Here is a 13,531-nt window from a genome sequence, read left to right on the forward strand (position 1 = left end):
AGGAACTAAATTAGTTGATTTACCACAATCTATTGTTTTGCCTCTCAGAAACCTGCCATTTTAAAAAGGCTGCAGAAACTAATGAGAGCTAACCTGCAGCTCAGTTCCTGAGCTTTTGGGAATCATTTTCCCACCAAAACTCGAGACAGAACCACATGTTATGTTTGACATTTTTAGGGCAAACTTAGAAGATTTTACTCTCATTTGCACATTTATTTGTGTAAAAATTAAAGTTCCAGAATGTTTTCAGTCATAATGAACTTGTATCATTGTATCCACATCACTCAACTCTATAACCTGGTAATGCTTCTGCCCAAATGCAGGTCCATTAAGGTACATTTAAAAGGCACTTAGCAAGCTTTGAGCATTTAGAGGTTGAGCACTACGATGACGGCGTGCTGAATTCTCCCAGCCTCCTCAACAGTCCGTCAAGCGTCTCCATGTTCTGGGATTTCTCCTCCAGCAGCTCATATCTCAGGCTCGAGATGTCCTGTTTGATCTCTTTCAGCTCACCTGGACCAGAACAGATGCAACCAAGAATAACAATGAGGTCTGAGGTTATAGTATGATGCAGGTATGGATACATAAAACGGAAAGACCAGATCAAAACAATCAGGAATGGATAATTGTAGACACTTATGGCTGGGCAGTGTTGCAATGACTGCACTAAAAAATTTAAAACTCAGTGTTTTTAATAGGAAAATAAATAGTATTTATTGTCACAAAGTAATAATAATGACAAACACACAGAGCTTAGTTTATATTACCCTCTGTGATCTCGTCGCTCTCTCTGTCTGCTTGAGCTTTGATTATATAACGCTTGATTAGTCGCTTCATGATCTTCTGCAGCGAGTGAAGGAAAAGATGGGGAATATAGCATCATTATATAAGAAAATAAAGTGAACATTTATAGAGGTTAATTTCATACAATAAATAATAAAACACACACCTCATATCTTGTTGGACCATTTGAGCCGCCATATCCTGGATTTTTGCTCTCCCCAAGCTGCGGAAATAACTCATATATGTTATGTAATTTGATTTAACTTAACTGAAATGACAGTAATTAATTTAACTTTTATCCTGAAGGAATGCTTAATACCACTAGAGGGCGCCAAAGATTATTTCACTTACTTTTCAGCCGCTGAAGCGAAAAGAGGATAAGTTCAAATATGTTTACAACCACAACTTTAATGTAGTTCATTTAGATTTATTGTGATGGATACAATTATTAATTAGCTATAATAATTAAATAAGTTATATGTGGGTTTTTAAATGTTTTATGTAAAAAAAAAAAAGTACATCACTGAACAAACAGCGTAAAGGAGATCAATGAATACTCCAAAGCTGCTCGAGGTTCAGGTATAATCAATATTCAAAAAGTATAAACCTGCTCATGAAGGACGCAGCTAAGATATTCCTTTCAGCTTCAGTTAAAATAGCAGAGAGAATATATAGATAGGACGACTATTAGTTGTTCACTCTGCAAATCTGTGCTTTCTGGAAGAGTGGCAAGAAAACATAAACTTTAAGGAACATAAACATATACTTTAACATATGTTTTAAGTCATTATATGTTGAATATGTATACCTGATTAAGTTGGGTCTCAGTTTTCTTCTCCCTGTGTCTGTGAGCCACATGCAAGAGCATGGACTTTATGGCTGTGGCCAGTCCCAGCACAGATTTTGGACTGGGGACCAGATTGAATGGGACAGGGAGTGTCCTTCCCTCTTCAAAGTAAGAAAACCAAAGTTTTGCCCGAGCAAACTTCCACTCGACATCGGCATCATCCTGCAGAGTAACACAATGGAAAAAAAAAAAAAAAAGCAGGGCTAACATAGTCAAATAAAATATCTTTTGGGAATAAATTAATTCATAATCAGATTTAGAAAATTAATCAGTAATGGCCTTCCTAGAAATAAAGATGTCATAATCAAATGACATGTAACAAAGGCAGAAATAAAAAAATCTGTTGTATTAAGTAATTTGGTGTCATTGTGAACATTTTACATCCATATTTAGATCTGCAAAAACAGTGGAAAGGTTCGGGGAGAAAAGAGAGATGGCCAGAAGCAAAACCAAGAAATTTTACAACATACTGAAGATCCAGTTATGCACTGGAGGACTACAAAAAAAGTAAAACAGCCTTTGCAATTCACCGAAAGCTAGATTAAAACACTGATAGCAGTCAGATTGGTTGTCTTTTTTGGGGGGGAAAAAACACACACATCGGCATCGCTTAAAGGCTGGAAACTTCTGGTTTGTTTGTCCAAAGATAACAAAAGCAATTTATGTGATCATCTGGACAACCAACCTCAGCTATATCTGGACACGGAGCTTCAGGAAGGCCAGACTGTCGAAACCTGCTTCTCTTTCTTGGTTTTGTTTTTTACACCACTTTGCAAATCTGTTCAAACAGCTTGAGCAATTCTTTTAAATTCTGACATAGTTTATTGAGATTTCATGATAGAACACATGAAGTAGTTCTGATTTGTGAAATGGAAGATAAATTAAATATGGCTTCAATTATTTTTACACATAAAACTAAGAAAAAAGTGGCGAGTTAAAACAGCTGCGGGTCTTTTCTGTTTGGCTCGACCATCGTTGCACATCCAGAGACAGAAACGTCTGGACTTTGACTGGGCCATTCTCACACATCAACGTGCTGTGATCCATTAATCACAGTATCTCCATAGCATTACGCTGCCACTACCTTGCGTTCAGTTTGGTTTTTGTCATATAAATAATTTTGTCTGTTTGTCAAAAGGTTTCCATTTTCTTTTCATCTTCCAAAAACTTGCTGGATCTCAGACTTCCAACAAAACTTCATTTTTTTTAGTTTAGGCTGTCTGAAACTGAATACATGTGTTTATCTGTTAAATATATTTATGTTCAGACAGAGTTGTGTGCAGTACAGCATCTAAATAAATTTTTATGAACACAAAGAAAGTTTATTATACAAGAGAGTGCAAAAAAAAACCCAAACACATGACTTCATATTTATAGGCTCATACCTGGACCACATGGTAATGTAATATACTTCAGTGACGTACCTCTATCTCCTGGAAGGAGCTGTTAATCATGGCGATGAGCATGTTGAGCAGCACTATCACCATGGTAACGTTGTAAACCCCATACAGTACGTAGCCAATGTTCTCAATGAACTTGTGTCCATTGTTTATGACTACAGACTTGACCTCAGAGAGTCCAAATATAGCCCAGAACAGCGTCTTGAAGCTCTCCTCCAGGCTACATGAACATACAGAAGGGAACGTTTTTAATTTAAGCAATCTACTAAACACGAAAAAAATAATCCAACAGCTGGAAACCTTTTTCCAATATACTCTCTAATATCTAAATACATCTAGAAAAGGTAGAAGCAAAGCAATAATTCCTAAAAGAATAAGAATGAGAAGGAAAGACTAACATTCTTTGTAATTTTCTTCTGCTATTATCAACGTTGTTGTATTTATTGAAGTTGACAAATATTGCTGCATTGTGGTATATTCACTTAGAAATCATTTTTTTAACATCTTAAACGTGATGCTTTCTTAAATATACTTTATTACTGTTCTTTTTTTTTTTTGCTTTTGTTTTAAATGTATTTTGTTTGAATATAGCTTTGTTTATTCTTTAATTACACTGCGTTCAATAAAGTCAAACACAAAGTCAAACCTAAACTCAAAACTCTGATGAAAACAGGTGTATTTTAGAAAAATAGAATCTGGTCAAATCAGATTTGTTAAAAAACAACAGATCACTGCAGCACTCTTATCGAGAAACTAAAGAGGACAACATAGTTTAAGCTTTGTTCACAAAACATTAACCAATTTAATTCAGAAATAATCCTGTTTTAGCCTCTTTCTTCAATAAAAGCATCACTTTCAGTGTGACGTAATTCACAAGTAGGAGAATTATGTGTGCATGAAAGTCTCACGTGGTGAAGGCGTCATTCTGCTTCGCTCCCAGGTAGTAAGAGTACAGGTTGAACATGCCGATCATGAACGCCAGAAAGACGAGCAGGAAGATGACCATGAACTTGAAGATGTCTTTGACGGTTCTTCCTAAAGAGATCTGGAGCGGCCCGAAGCTCTCGTTGGCTGGCAGGATGTAAGCAATCCGGGAGAAGCTCAGCACGACTGCGATCGCATAAAGGCCCTCCGACACGAGCTGCGGATCTGACGGCGTCCAGTGGATACGAGCTGCAAAACGGGCATAAATCAGCTGGTAAGCATCAGGATATCTGCTGCGAATGAAAACCTGATTTGTCTTAAGGTGGAAATGTGACTGCAGTGCTGTGACAGCAGCCATGGTTAAAATTAATTTTAGTTTTAGTAACTAAAGCAGAAGGGCTTCGAAAGCCATAACTACTGTAACTTATTTTGCTGAGCAGCAGCTCTATTCATGTTACAATGAATAAACTTTAATGTTTTGAATTGAGATTTTACGTGATGAACCAACACAAAATTTTGCATAGTTGTGACTGGAAAAGAAAATTAAGATGATTAACATTTCTTGCAAAAAGAAGTCTGAAAAGTGTGGTATGTATTTACTCTTTAGCCCACCTGAGTATGTTTAAAATGTCTTAAATTCATTGAAACACTATAATTTAGCCTTAAATACATTAATTTTATGTCTTAAATTTTGTCGTGGCTGGACTATTTAATCTCATTTACTCTATGTAGCTAACTTTTGTCTTGCAAGGCTTTACAGTTACCCAAAACTTTGAGTCTGGGTTCTCTGCTTTCTGTGACTCACGGCGCAGCTAGCTGCTAATAACAAGCTGCTAATATACTCTTGCTAGCAAGCTAGCCAGAAAGGGTTAAGCTATCTAGCATTATTGGTAAGTCAAATTTATTGTCGTACTTCAGTTGCCAACCCAAATTTACTTATTTACTATTTTCTTTTGTAAATTTTTGTTGTGATAAAGGTCTTAAATTCTTCTCATAATGGTATTTAAAAGGTCTTAAATTTGAATTGGTGAAACCTGCATAAATCCTGCTGAGTCAATTTTTTGTTCAATAAAATTGCAATTGCAACTATTTTGGTCTCCACCAGCTTTAAAACTCTAGAAACTTTTCATTCATTCCTCTCTGAAAAGTGTTCTCAACTGGATTTAGTTCTTGACTTTGACTTGGCCATTCTAACATCTGACTACGCTATTGTAGCGCTAGCTTAATGTTTAGGGTTAATGTCCTGTTGCAAATTTACCTCCATCACATCTTAAATCTTTTGCAGCTTCAAACTGGTTCCCTGAATTTAGCAAGAATTGTCCTAACTTTTAACTGGTGAGACTAGATGTGTGCGTGTGCGTGTGCGTGTGTGTGTGCGTGTGTGTGTGTGTGTGTGTGTGCGCGCGCGTGCGCGTGTGTGCTTACCCAGAGTGAAGTAGTGTATCTCTGGGGGAAGTTGGACCAGAGTTTTGCAGTGTTTGTACACGTAGGCCTGAGCCAAGTCAGCTTGCTTCATAGCAGAGAAGCGACAGCTGAACGAGGCCAGGAAAATGGCCAGCATCCCAAAGTCCAGGAAGTTCCACGGTTCCACCAGGTACTCTCCGGGTCCCTGACTCCAGATCTCCTTCACCTCGGCCCAAATCATGCCTACAGCAGGAGAAGTCAAAGGTCACAGCCTTGTTTTAACATTTGCATTAGTTGTTGTTTCCATATGTCGTCGTCTTCCGCTCACCCATGACCCATGAAATGATTAGGATCTCCATCCAGGTGAAAGGGGTGGTGGTCTTGCGGTGAAGCAGCAGGGGGTCCAACTTGAGTTGTGGACTTCCAGGTTGCTGATGGTGGGTCATGTTAGGCAACACCGTGGTGCCTGCAAAGCGGTCCGCTGCATTCAGGATGAGCAAGCCCAGGAAGATGGTGAAGGACGAGGCGTGAGCGACAAACTTCATGAAGGGGCTGCGCATAACTTTTCCCACCTGAGAACAGAGTGGAGAGCATGAGAGAGCCGGTGGCTTGTGGGTAAAATCTACGCCTGAGTGTTGCATACTCTGCTGCACGGAGTGACCCAGTAAGCCACAGCCAGTCCAGGGAGTCCGATAGCCACAGCCAGGACCACCAGCAGCTTCACAGCGGTGGTTTGTTGTCTCAGGCCGGGCAGGTTCTCGTACCAGATACTCAGCAGCTGCTGCTGGCAGTTTGGATGAGCAACGAACTGGAGGAAAACAGAGCTGGGTTAAAACATCGTCAGGCAGCTAAATTCAACCAATTCACAGAAAATGTGATGTTAAATCATCTTACGAGACAAACAAATCCTGTTCATTTAACGTTAGATGGAATCTAATTCAGAATCAATCCAGTTCTTTCCAAAGTAATTTAGTCACAAACAGTGAAAACTAAAGTGTCTTCTAGATGCCAAACAGTGCAAACAATGTGCCTTATATTCTGGAAAATACAGTATGTTGCACTACAGTCAATTTATGAGAATCGTGTAACAGGAATTGGTGAAAAGTTCAGAGTCGACTAGATGTTTAAAGAGCATTTATTTTGTTTGTTTTAACAGAGAGCAAATAAAGAGGCGATAAAACTAAAGAGAAAAACTCCATTTCTGGATTTTTTTTTTTATTTTTGGGAGACTTCCTGCTTAGTTCAGCCGTAAAGTAACAAATGTGTGGACTATTTTTTTCTATGTCTCTCTGGGCTGGGATATTTCTATTTTTGGCAACACCACACAGATGGTGATGTCCTTGAAATCTGCCTAAAATAGGATTTAAAGGTCATCTCCTGGTCAAAGATAAAACCAGGGGTCTTTACATTGATGATGAACCCAAATAAATGTCCTGCAGAGAAAACGGTCTGCACATAATCCACAATAACAAAGACCTATTTTATTACTCGAGGTGGCAGGAAAAAGAAGAAAGTTCTTGACGTTTCTCATTACGAAGAAATGAAGTGCAGAACTACTGGGAAGTCATTACAGGTCCCTCCCATGACCACATCCATCGTTCTAATAATCAGATCCACTTCAAAGTTCTGACCACAGAATATTTCTGGGACACCACAGAAGAAGAATGTTCTGCCAGGAAGAAGTGTCAAGAACGAGCTGCAAGAACTCCCCAACCAGAGCTGGAAGAACAGAAAGATGTCATTTTGTTGGTCAGCAATTAGTATTTTCTGTGGTCTGGACGGATTTTAACTGAAATTAAAGATAATTTACTTTTTTTTTTTGTTAATGTATTTTATTTTCTGTTTGCTTGAATCAAAATGGTTCTCTTCTCGAGAGAATCTGCATATGAAAAACACAAATAGAGTAAGGAATTAAATATTTCATTCTTGAATTCACAAATGTCAAAATACTGCTTTAAAAAAAAAGACAAAGTTATTTTATTTAAAATAGACAGATCCAGAATGAGATAGTTTCCATTAATGCCTCAAAATGATTTTCGGAAATCACATTTCAAGCTTCAGATGAGGAAAACTACCAAGCTTATCGGTGCTTAGCACCATCCATGTTAGGAGAGCATTGTTGCAGTTTTTGTGCAATCCACCAAATCGTGGGAGCAAAACATTTGTTAAACATTTTGCACTGCTTGGTAAATTCTCCTGACATAACAGATCCTGATAACACCACTGAAAGAAATTAGCTCTATTTATGATCTTTGTTGTTTGCTTGAATGCCTGGTTACCTTTTTGAGTTCGTATTTGATGGCTAATTTGAGGCGTGTGAGGGAGGGACGACCTGGCATGTCAAAGTTGTCGTCAGAAACTGTTTCTCCATTCAAGATGGCCTCCACTTCCTCTGTGCTGCGGCAAAGATCCAGAAGACCCACCACATAGTCCTTACACTGGTTCGACAGGCGACTGTAATCATTCTGCAGAAAAATAAGAACATAAGCTGAAGTCATTTTAAAGCAGCAGTAACAAAGTGTGGTAGGAACGCAATTGTGATTTATACTTTTACAAATACTGTGCTCATTAAATCACCTTATTTTATGGACAAAAAAATCACAACCAAGATTTCAGACATTTCATCTCAGTTCTGTTTTACTCGTTTTATGTAGTTAGTGTTCACTTTACATAGTGAACTATATTACTCTTTTTTGTTTTTGTAAAATGAACAAGTTTAGTTTTAGCCACAATGTTTCCCCACACCTCAATGAAGTAACTAAAATATGGAGGAATAAGTGAAAGTCCAAAGCAGAATTGGATGCCAAGATTGCAAAGCATCCCAAAAGTTCAGTTTATGTATTTATGTAAATCCAGTTGCTATTGAAACTCTTAAGTTTTACAATGGTAATTTAATCATCTATTGTTTTTTTCTTGTTGGCTAAAAAAAAAAAAAAAAGAAACTATACCTTAGTGTCACTAATATGTACATGAAAACGTTTAGGTCCCAACACTAAACCTTGTGGGACTCCATCTTTAACGTCTTCATTATTAACCTGCATAAACGGATTATGATCAAACACTTATGAGCAAAACGTCTTTTCCTTTTCATATAAACCTGTCATTTTTAAAGTAACAAAATGCAATCTTTATTATCAAACACCTTTATAAGTGTAAATAATCTTAATCTGTACTGCTTTCTTTCTGTTCCTGCTGTATGTCCTCAAGTAAATTCAAGATTCAAGTACTGAAAATTATGGAGATCTGTCAGTTCAAAATAATAAAAATTAAAACCAAATTTTTCACATACAGCACTTTAGAAAATTTATAGAGCAGACAGCAAGAACAATTTCAAACAGAACCGAAGCCACTAATGCAACCCTGACTTGACCAGTACAGCTTCACTGACAGGATATTTTTCCACTGACCTTAAACTCCTTCTCAATATCAGCCAGCATGGCCAGCTCATTGCTGAGCTCCAGGGCAGCCAGCACCGGGTCCTCACTGGACAGGGAGAGGTATGCAGGACTGGCCAGGCCTCTGTAGGCATTGATCCTGGAGCGTGAGTGGCTGAAGGAATCGTACTGCTGCTGATAATTGCACGAGTCGCAGCCACAGAAGTAATCGTGAGGAGGGTCGATACGGGCGCCTTTGCTCAGGAGCGTGTGGACTATCTCATATTCCTGGCAGTGGGCTGCAAGTATCACTGGAGTCACATCATGAGAAAACCTAAGGGGATAAACATGACAACAGCAATGTTTTCAGTCCACCAAGAAGTCGGCCTTAACTAGGCCACCTTGGTAAAAATGTATATAAATAACATAAAACAGCTGTATTTATCTGCAGACTCAAAAACGGTGGACATATTTTGCTTTCAGACTAATTTTTTTTATTTGCACTGTAATATCTGATTAAAAGAATAACTCAAATTGATGTAGTCTTTTTACCCCCTCACAAATTTCAATGGTTTTTGCTTTTTTTGTCAGTGGTTGACCTCATTATGGTGCTTCTTTACCAGTCGTACCTTGTCCCATCTTCGTCATAAGCGTAGAAGTCATCCAGCATGTCTACTTGAGCCGGACTTGCTGTGAGACGGTGAGCGTCTCTAAACGAAGGGTGACTGAGGAGAGCCTCTGTGATACGGACATAACCTTTACCTAGAGAAAACGTAGAAAAAAGCTGTTAAAACATTGCGACACAAAAGTAAAATTTAGTTTATATCCAAGCAGAATGCAAATTTGAAAGTAAAAAAAAGCGTAGCTTGCATGTCTGGTTCACCTTTTGCTACAACTTGTGGTGGAAAAATCTATTACATGGTAAATTTTTTATAACTTTTTAAATCTGATAGTCATTTTATTACTTAAGAACTTTTATCGAATCCACAACAAGTTATAAGTGTTTTTGGGTCTGTCCTTAACTAACAGCTCCAGACATCTAATTAAATTTCTGTAAATTCTTCCTCTTAGTTCGATGAGATTTAGATGTGTGTTAGGATTGTTGTTCTATTATTAACCCCACTGCAGTGGCACATTTTGTAGGATTTTGTAGTAAAAGTATTATTTAAAAAAATCATTAATGTCATGGTATGTTTGTTGGTGGACCTAAAATGCAGACAGGAGCTGGGAGCATTGATCATGTTGAATGTTTTTAATAACAACACTGAAAACTTACAAAACTGACAGGGAACGCAGGGAGCCAGAGCAGAACAAAAATAAATCAAGGGAAAATACCAGCAAGGAAACATGAGGAGTAACAGAAGAACCAGTGATGAGTGAATAAAAGAGGAGGAGAACACTGGGAAGTAGGAAATTAATCTAAGACAAAGGAAAAGGTAAACTAGAGTAACTAAGAAAGACACAATAAATAAAAATAACTAGAATCACTAAAAAGGAACTGAAGTGAAAATAGAAACTAACAAAAACACTCATAAATCCAAAATCCTAACAATTAACTTTGACATAAAAAGTAGTAGAAGAAGACACTGCTACACCCCTTTGTTATCATAAAAGACACATTATTTGCTTCAGACATAAAATTTCCAAGCAAATTTTTGTTTATGCAAATTTCTTACTGATGGCTAGTAGGAGAGCATCTCCCACTCTGGCCAGATCTGCCCTCCCCAGCAGCAGCTCCGTCACCTCCAGATGTTCGTTGGCCACAGCAAGCTGCAGCGCATTCTGTCCCATGTAGTCCACCGCATTGACGTTCAGGTTGGGGATATGGAGCAGCATGCGGCGCACCTCTGGGATGTTGCCGTACTCGGCTGCCTCCAGGAAACGCTGCTCGACCTCTGACAGGCTGAAGGAAGGAGCTGAGAACATGTAGGCAGGACCTCGCATAGCCTGGCGGCGTTTAGCAGCACTGAGGCGAGCTGTGAGCGACCTGTCAGCGCTGCTGTGTCTGCTGGGGATCAGGGAGGCATACGGTTCATGTCAGGATGTAATAAAATGGATCTGGTCTCTGCCAAGTTTTAATGCTACTTAAATCTAACTCTGAGAGAGAGAGAGACCAATCAAAGCCCACACTGTCAAAGTGGAAAAGCTGGGAGTAAAAAGCTTAAAAATATATATATTAATTGTTGAATAGATTATTGTCAGTCAGTGGGACTCTAACAACAAAAGCAGGAGTTTGTCGTCTAGTGCACACAGGTGTATGTTCACACAATGTCAGGGTTGGAAAACATCAGCAATGACTTTCAGAGGGTTAGAAGACCATTTCCTGTCAAGCTAAAGTCCATCATTCTGCATTCAGAGAAATTGTTCAATGGTGGAAAACATTTAGGGCAACAGATTATTTCAGCAAAAGTGGAAATCCTAGCAATTTCTCCCAAAAGATTGAAAAAACTATGCAAAACAACCGTCTTATATGCTACACATCAAAGTTAATGGTATAAAAAGAGAAAGAAGAAAGATTGACTGAAAAGGGATGCTAATAAAAGAATGTGAGCACATGACTCAGATTTCTAAAACTGCATCTAATAGAAAAACAGAAAACTTCTGGAGTGTTATCCAGAAGAACTTCTAAACAACAACAAAAATGAAAAAGGTTCCAGTCAGACCAGACCTCAGTGCAGCAATACCTTCTATTCCATACAGATGTTTACTGTTTGTTTATCTGAGTAGTGGCTGTAAGTCAGAGCCTTACCCAAGGCATTGCCCAGCACAGCAATATTCCTCTCCAAAGTCATCATATAGGAGCAGGTTGTCGCGGCTCCTGGCTCTGGATCTGTCCGTGTCGCCGGCAGCCCGGCTGATGCGGTCGGCCGACGGCGGTCTGTGGTTCATCCTGGAGGATGACCAGCAGCAGAGGCTCCCGCTTCATGTGAACAAGCAGTCAACTGCCTGTGGCATGTTCCTGCCTCGCTCGCTCTGCCGCCCTCCCCCTCTGTTTATTCTCCATCCTTGAGAAAGAATGCGTCCTTCTGGGTCCCACTATACTTTTATTTACATGACACGTTGAACCTCAAAGATCTGGAAGGTCAATTTCTGATCAACTTGTTTTCTTTCATTTCAGCCATCCATGGACTCCTCTCTCTTGTTTTCTCTCTCTCTCTTAACTTGACCTTTGACTTTGCCTTACCTGTGGAAGGATTAATAAAGTTAAATTTAAGAAGAAAAAAGATGGATATTCCTTCCTCTTAATTTTTTATACAATAAATACTTTTTTGTGTGCGTGTTCGAGTGCATGCATGCAGGAGTGACTGATGGCTGATGAACTGCAGATGAGATTCTTTCGAGTTTAAATTCCCAGTAGGCTTTGCTTCCTGTCCGCTCCTACTTTCCACTGATCTCTGTCAAGTGTGGGAAAACAAACACACACACATAAACATATGTTCCTGAGACATGTAAATTAAATTTGCGCGTGCCGTTTTCAGTAAATTTTCTCTATTTTGGAAAATCATTGCCTCGTCTCTTGACTGGAGCTCGTTCTCGTTAAAAGTCGCGAGGCACTAAAAAAACAACCTAAAAGCTGAAAAGAATCTGATAAAACCGAGCCTCTGATGTCTGATAGTCAGAGAGAAAACTGCCTTTTAAGGTGCTGATTGCTGAAGATTAGTCACTTTGGACATTTCATGCTATGAGAGCGTTAGGCGGTTTCAAGGAAAAGGTCTAAACACTGACGAATGTCACCAGTAAGAGTTTTTGTTGAGACTTCCTCCACAGAGCAGAACAGAGCCGAGATCTGGATGTAAACACTGTCAACCCAAACATACACAGTCTGATTGGGGGGAACACAGAGTGCAAAGCACCTGGATGAGCTTCGTTCTCTATCTGTGTCTGCCTGTGGATTGATGGACGCTGCCAATATATGCACATACCAGACCACACAAAGAGCCAGAGCTCCTATAGTGTTATCAGCTGCGTTAATAAACCTTTATCACGTAAACAGAAAGTAAATTACGTGATCCTGCGTGCAGAACCAAACAGGAAGACAGAGGTGGGATAGTACCGAGAAGAATGCAGACTCCTCAGATGAACATTCTGGTCTTTGTTTCAGAGCTAAAGTAACTCATGTGCTTTCACACAACAGCTCTTCTTTTAGGTTGAATATACGCACCAAGCTGCTCAGTGCAATGGAGTAAAAGATAAATAATGCTGTACAAAAGCAGCTGAAACCTTGTCGGATTTTTCTATTCTTCCTTTTTTTTTGTCATGTTCAATGTTTTCAGATTACCAAACAACCATTAACACCAGGCTGATATAACCTCTGCTAATACAAGAACATTGTTCAATTACGAAGGGAAAAAGGTGAATCTTATGTTAAAAAAGTTTTATATCCAGATCTGCACAAAATCCAGTGTTACTTAAAATGGGAACTGAAGTGAATGCATTCGAATTTTATCAAAACATCTGCTAATTGAAAGGTGCACCCAATGCTTTAGAAATCTGGTTGCAACCTTTTCAGACTGATGGATATCAACTTGTTCTTAAATGTTTTTATATCACGGCGTGACGTGTAGCTACTGAAATACTCTGTCCTATTTTATGTTGACTCTTTTTAAGGGATTTTTTGATCCTACAGATTCTTAAATAAGGACAGCTTACCAGTGACATGGTCAATCACTGTTCATTCATGATTTAATAAAGGTGTATGGTTTCTTTTTTCAGACAAGACCAGATCAGTTTGAATATGTACCTGAACTGTGCTTTGTATTTACTCAGATTATCTCTGATATTAATTTTCTTTTTAGGAT

General features: G+C 38.8%; 1 protein-coding gene across 1 annotated transcript; it reads right to left on the minus strand.

Annotated features, from left to right (window-relative positions):
- Positions 1 to 192: 192 nt before the first annotated feature.
- Positions 193 to 12,039, minus strand: trpc6a (transient receptor potential cation channel, subfamily C, member 6a). Its single transcript, XM_014992852.2, has 14 exons — positions 11,482 to 12,039; positions 10,409 to 10,740; positions 9,362 to 9,494; positions 8,766 to 9,066; positions 7,638 to 7,823; positions 6,002 to 6,166; positions 5,687 to 5,930; positions 5,380 to 5,601; positions 3,939 to 4,203; positions 3,055 to 3,250; positions 1,592 to 1,792; positions 950 to 1,006; positions 768 to 843; positions 193 to 513 (listed from the first exon to the last, which is right to left on the minus strand). Exons 1-14 carry the CDS (start codon positions 11,619 to 11,621, stop codon positions 383 to 385), a joined length of 2,649 nt encoding a protein of 882 aa, XP_014848338.2. The 5' UTR covers positions 11,622 to 12,039; the 3' UTR covers positions 193 to 382.
- Between the last annotated feature and the right edge of the window lie 1,492 nt (positions 12,040 to 13,531).

Source organism: Poecilia mexicana, unplaced genomic scaffold (assembly GCF_051168715.1).
Source record: "Poecilia mexicana isolate PSO_F unplaced genomic scaffold, ASM5116871v1 scaffold_14, whole genome shotgun sequence".
NCBI classification, from domain to species: domain Eukaryota; kingdom Metazoa; phylum Chordata; class Actinopteri; order Cyprinodontiformes; family Poeciliidae; genus Poecilia; species Poecilia mexicana.

Coding starts and splice junctions, on each gene's coding strand:
- trpc6a (XM_014992852.2), bottom strand. CDS start 11,621: ATGAACCACAGACCGCCGTCGGCCGACCGCATCAGCCGGGCTGCCGGC. Junction 10,741..11,481: donor TGTGCTGGGCAATGCCTTGG/GTAAGGCTCTGA, acceptor CCTGATCCCCAG/CAGACACAGCAGCGCTGACA. Junction 6,167..7,637: donor TCAAATACGAACTCAAAAAG/GTAACCAGGCAT, acceptor GTTTTCCTCCAG/TTCGTTGCTCATCCAAACTG.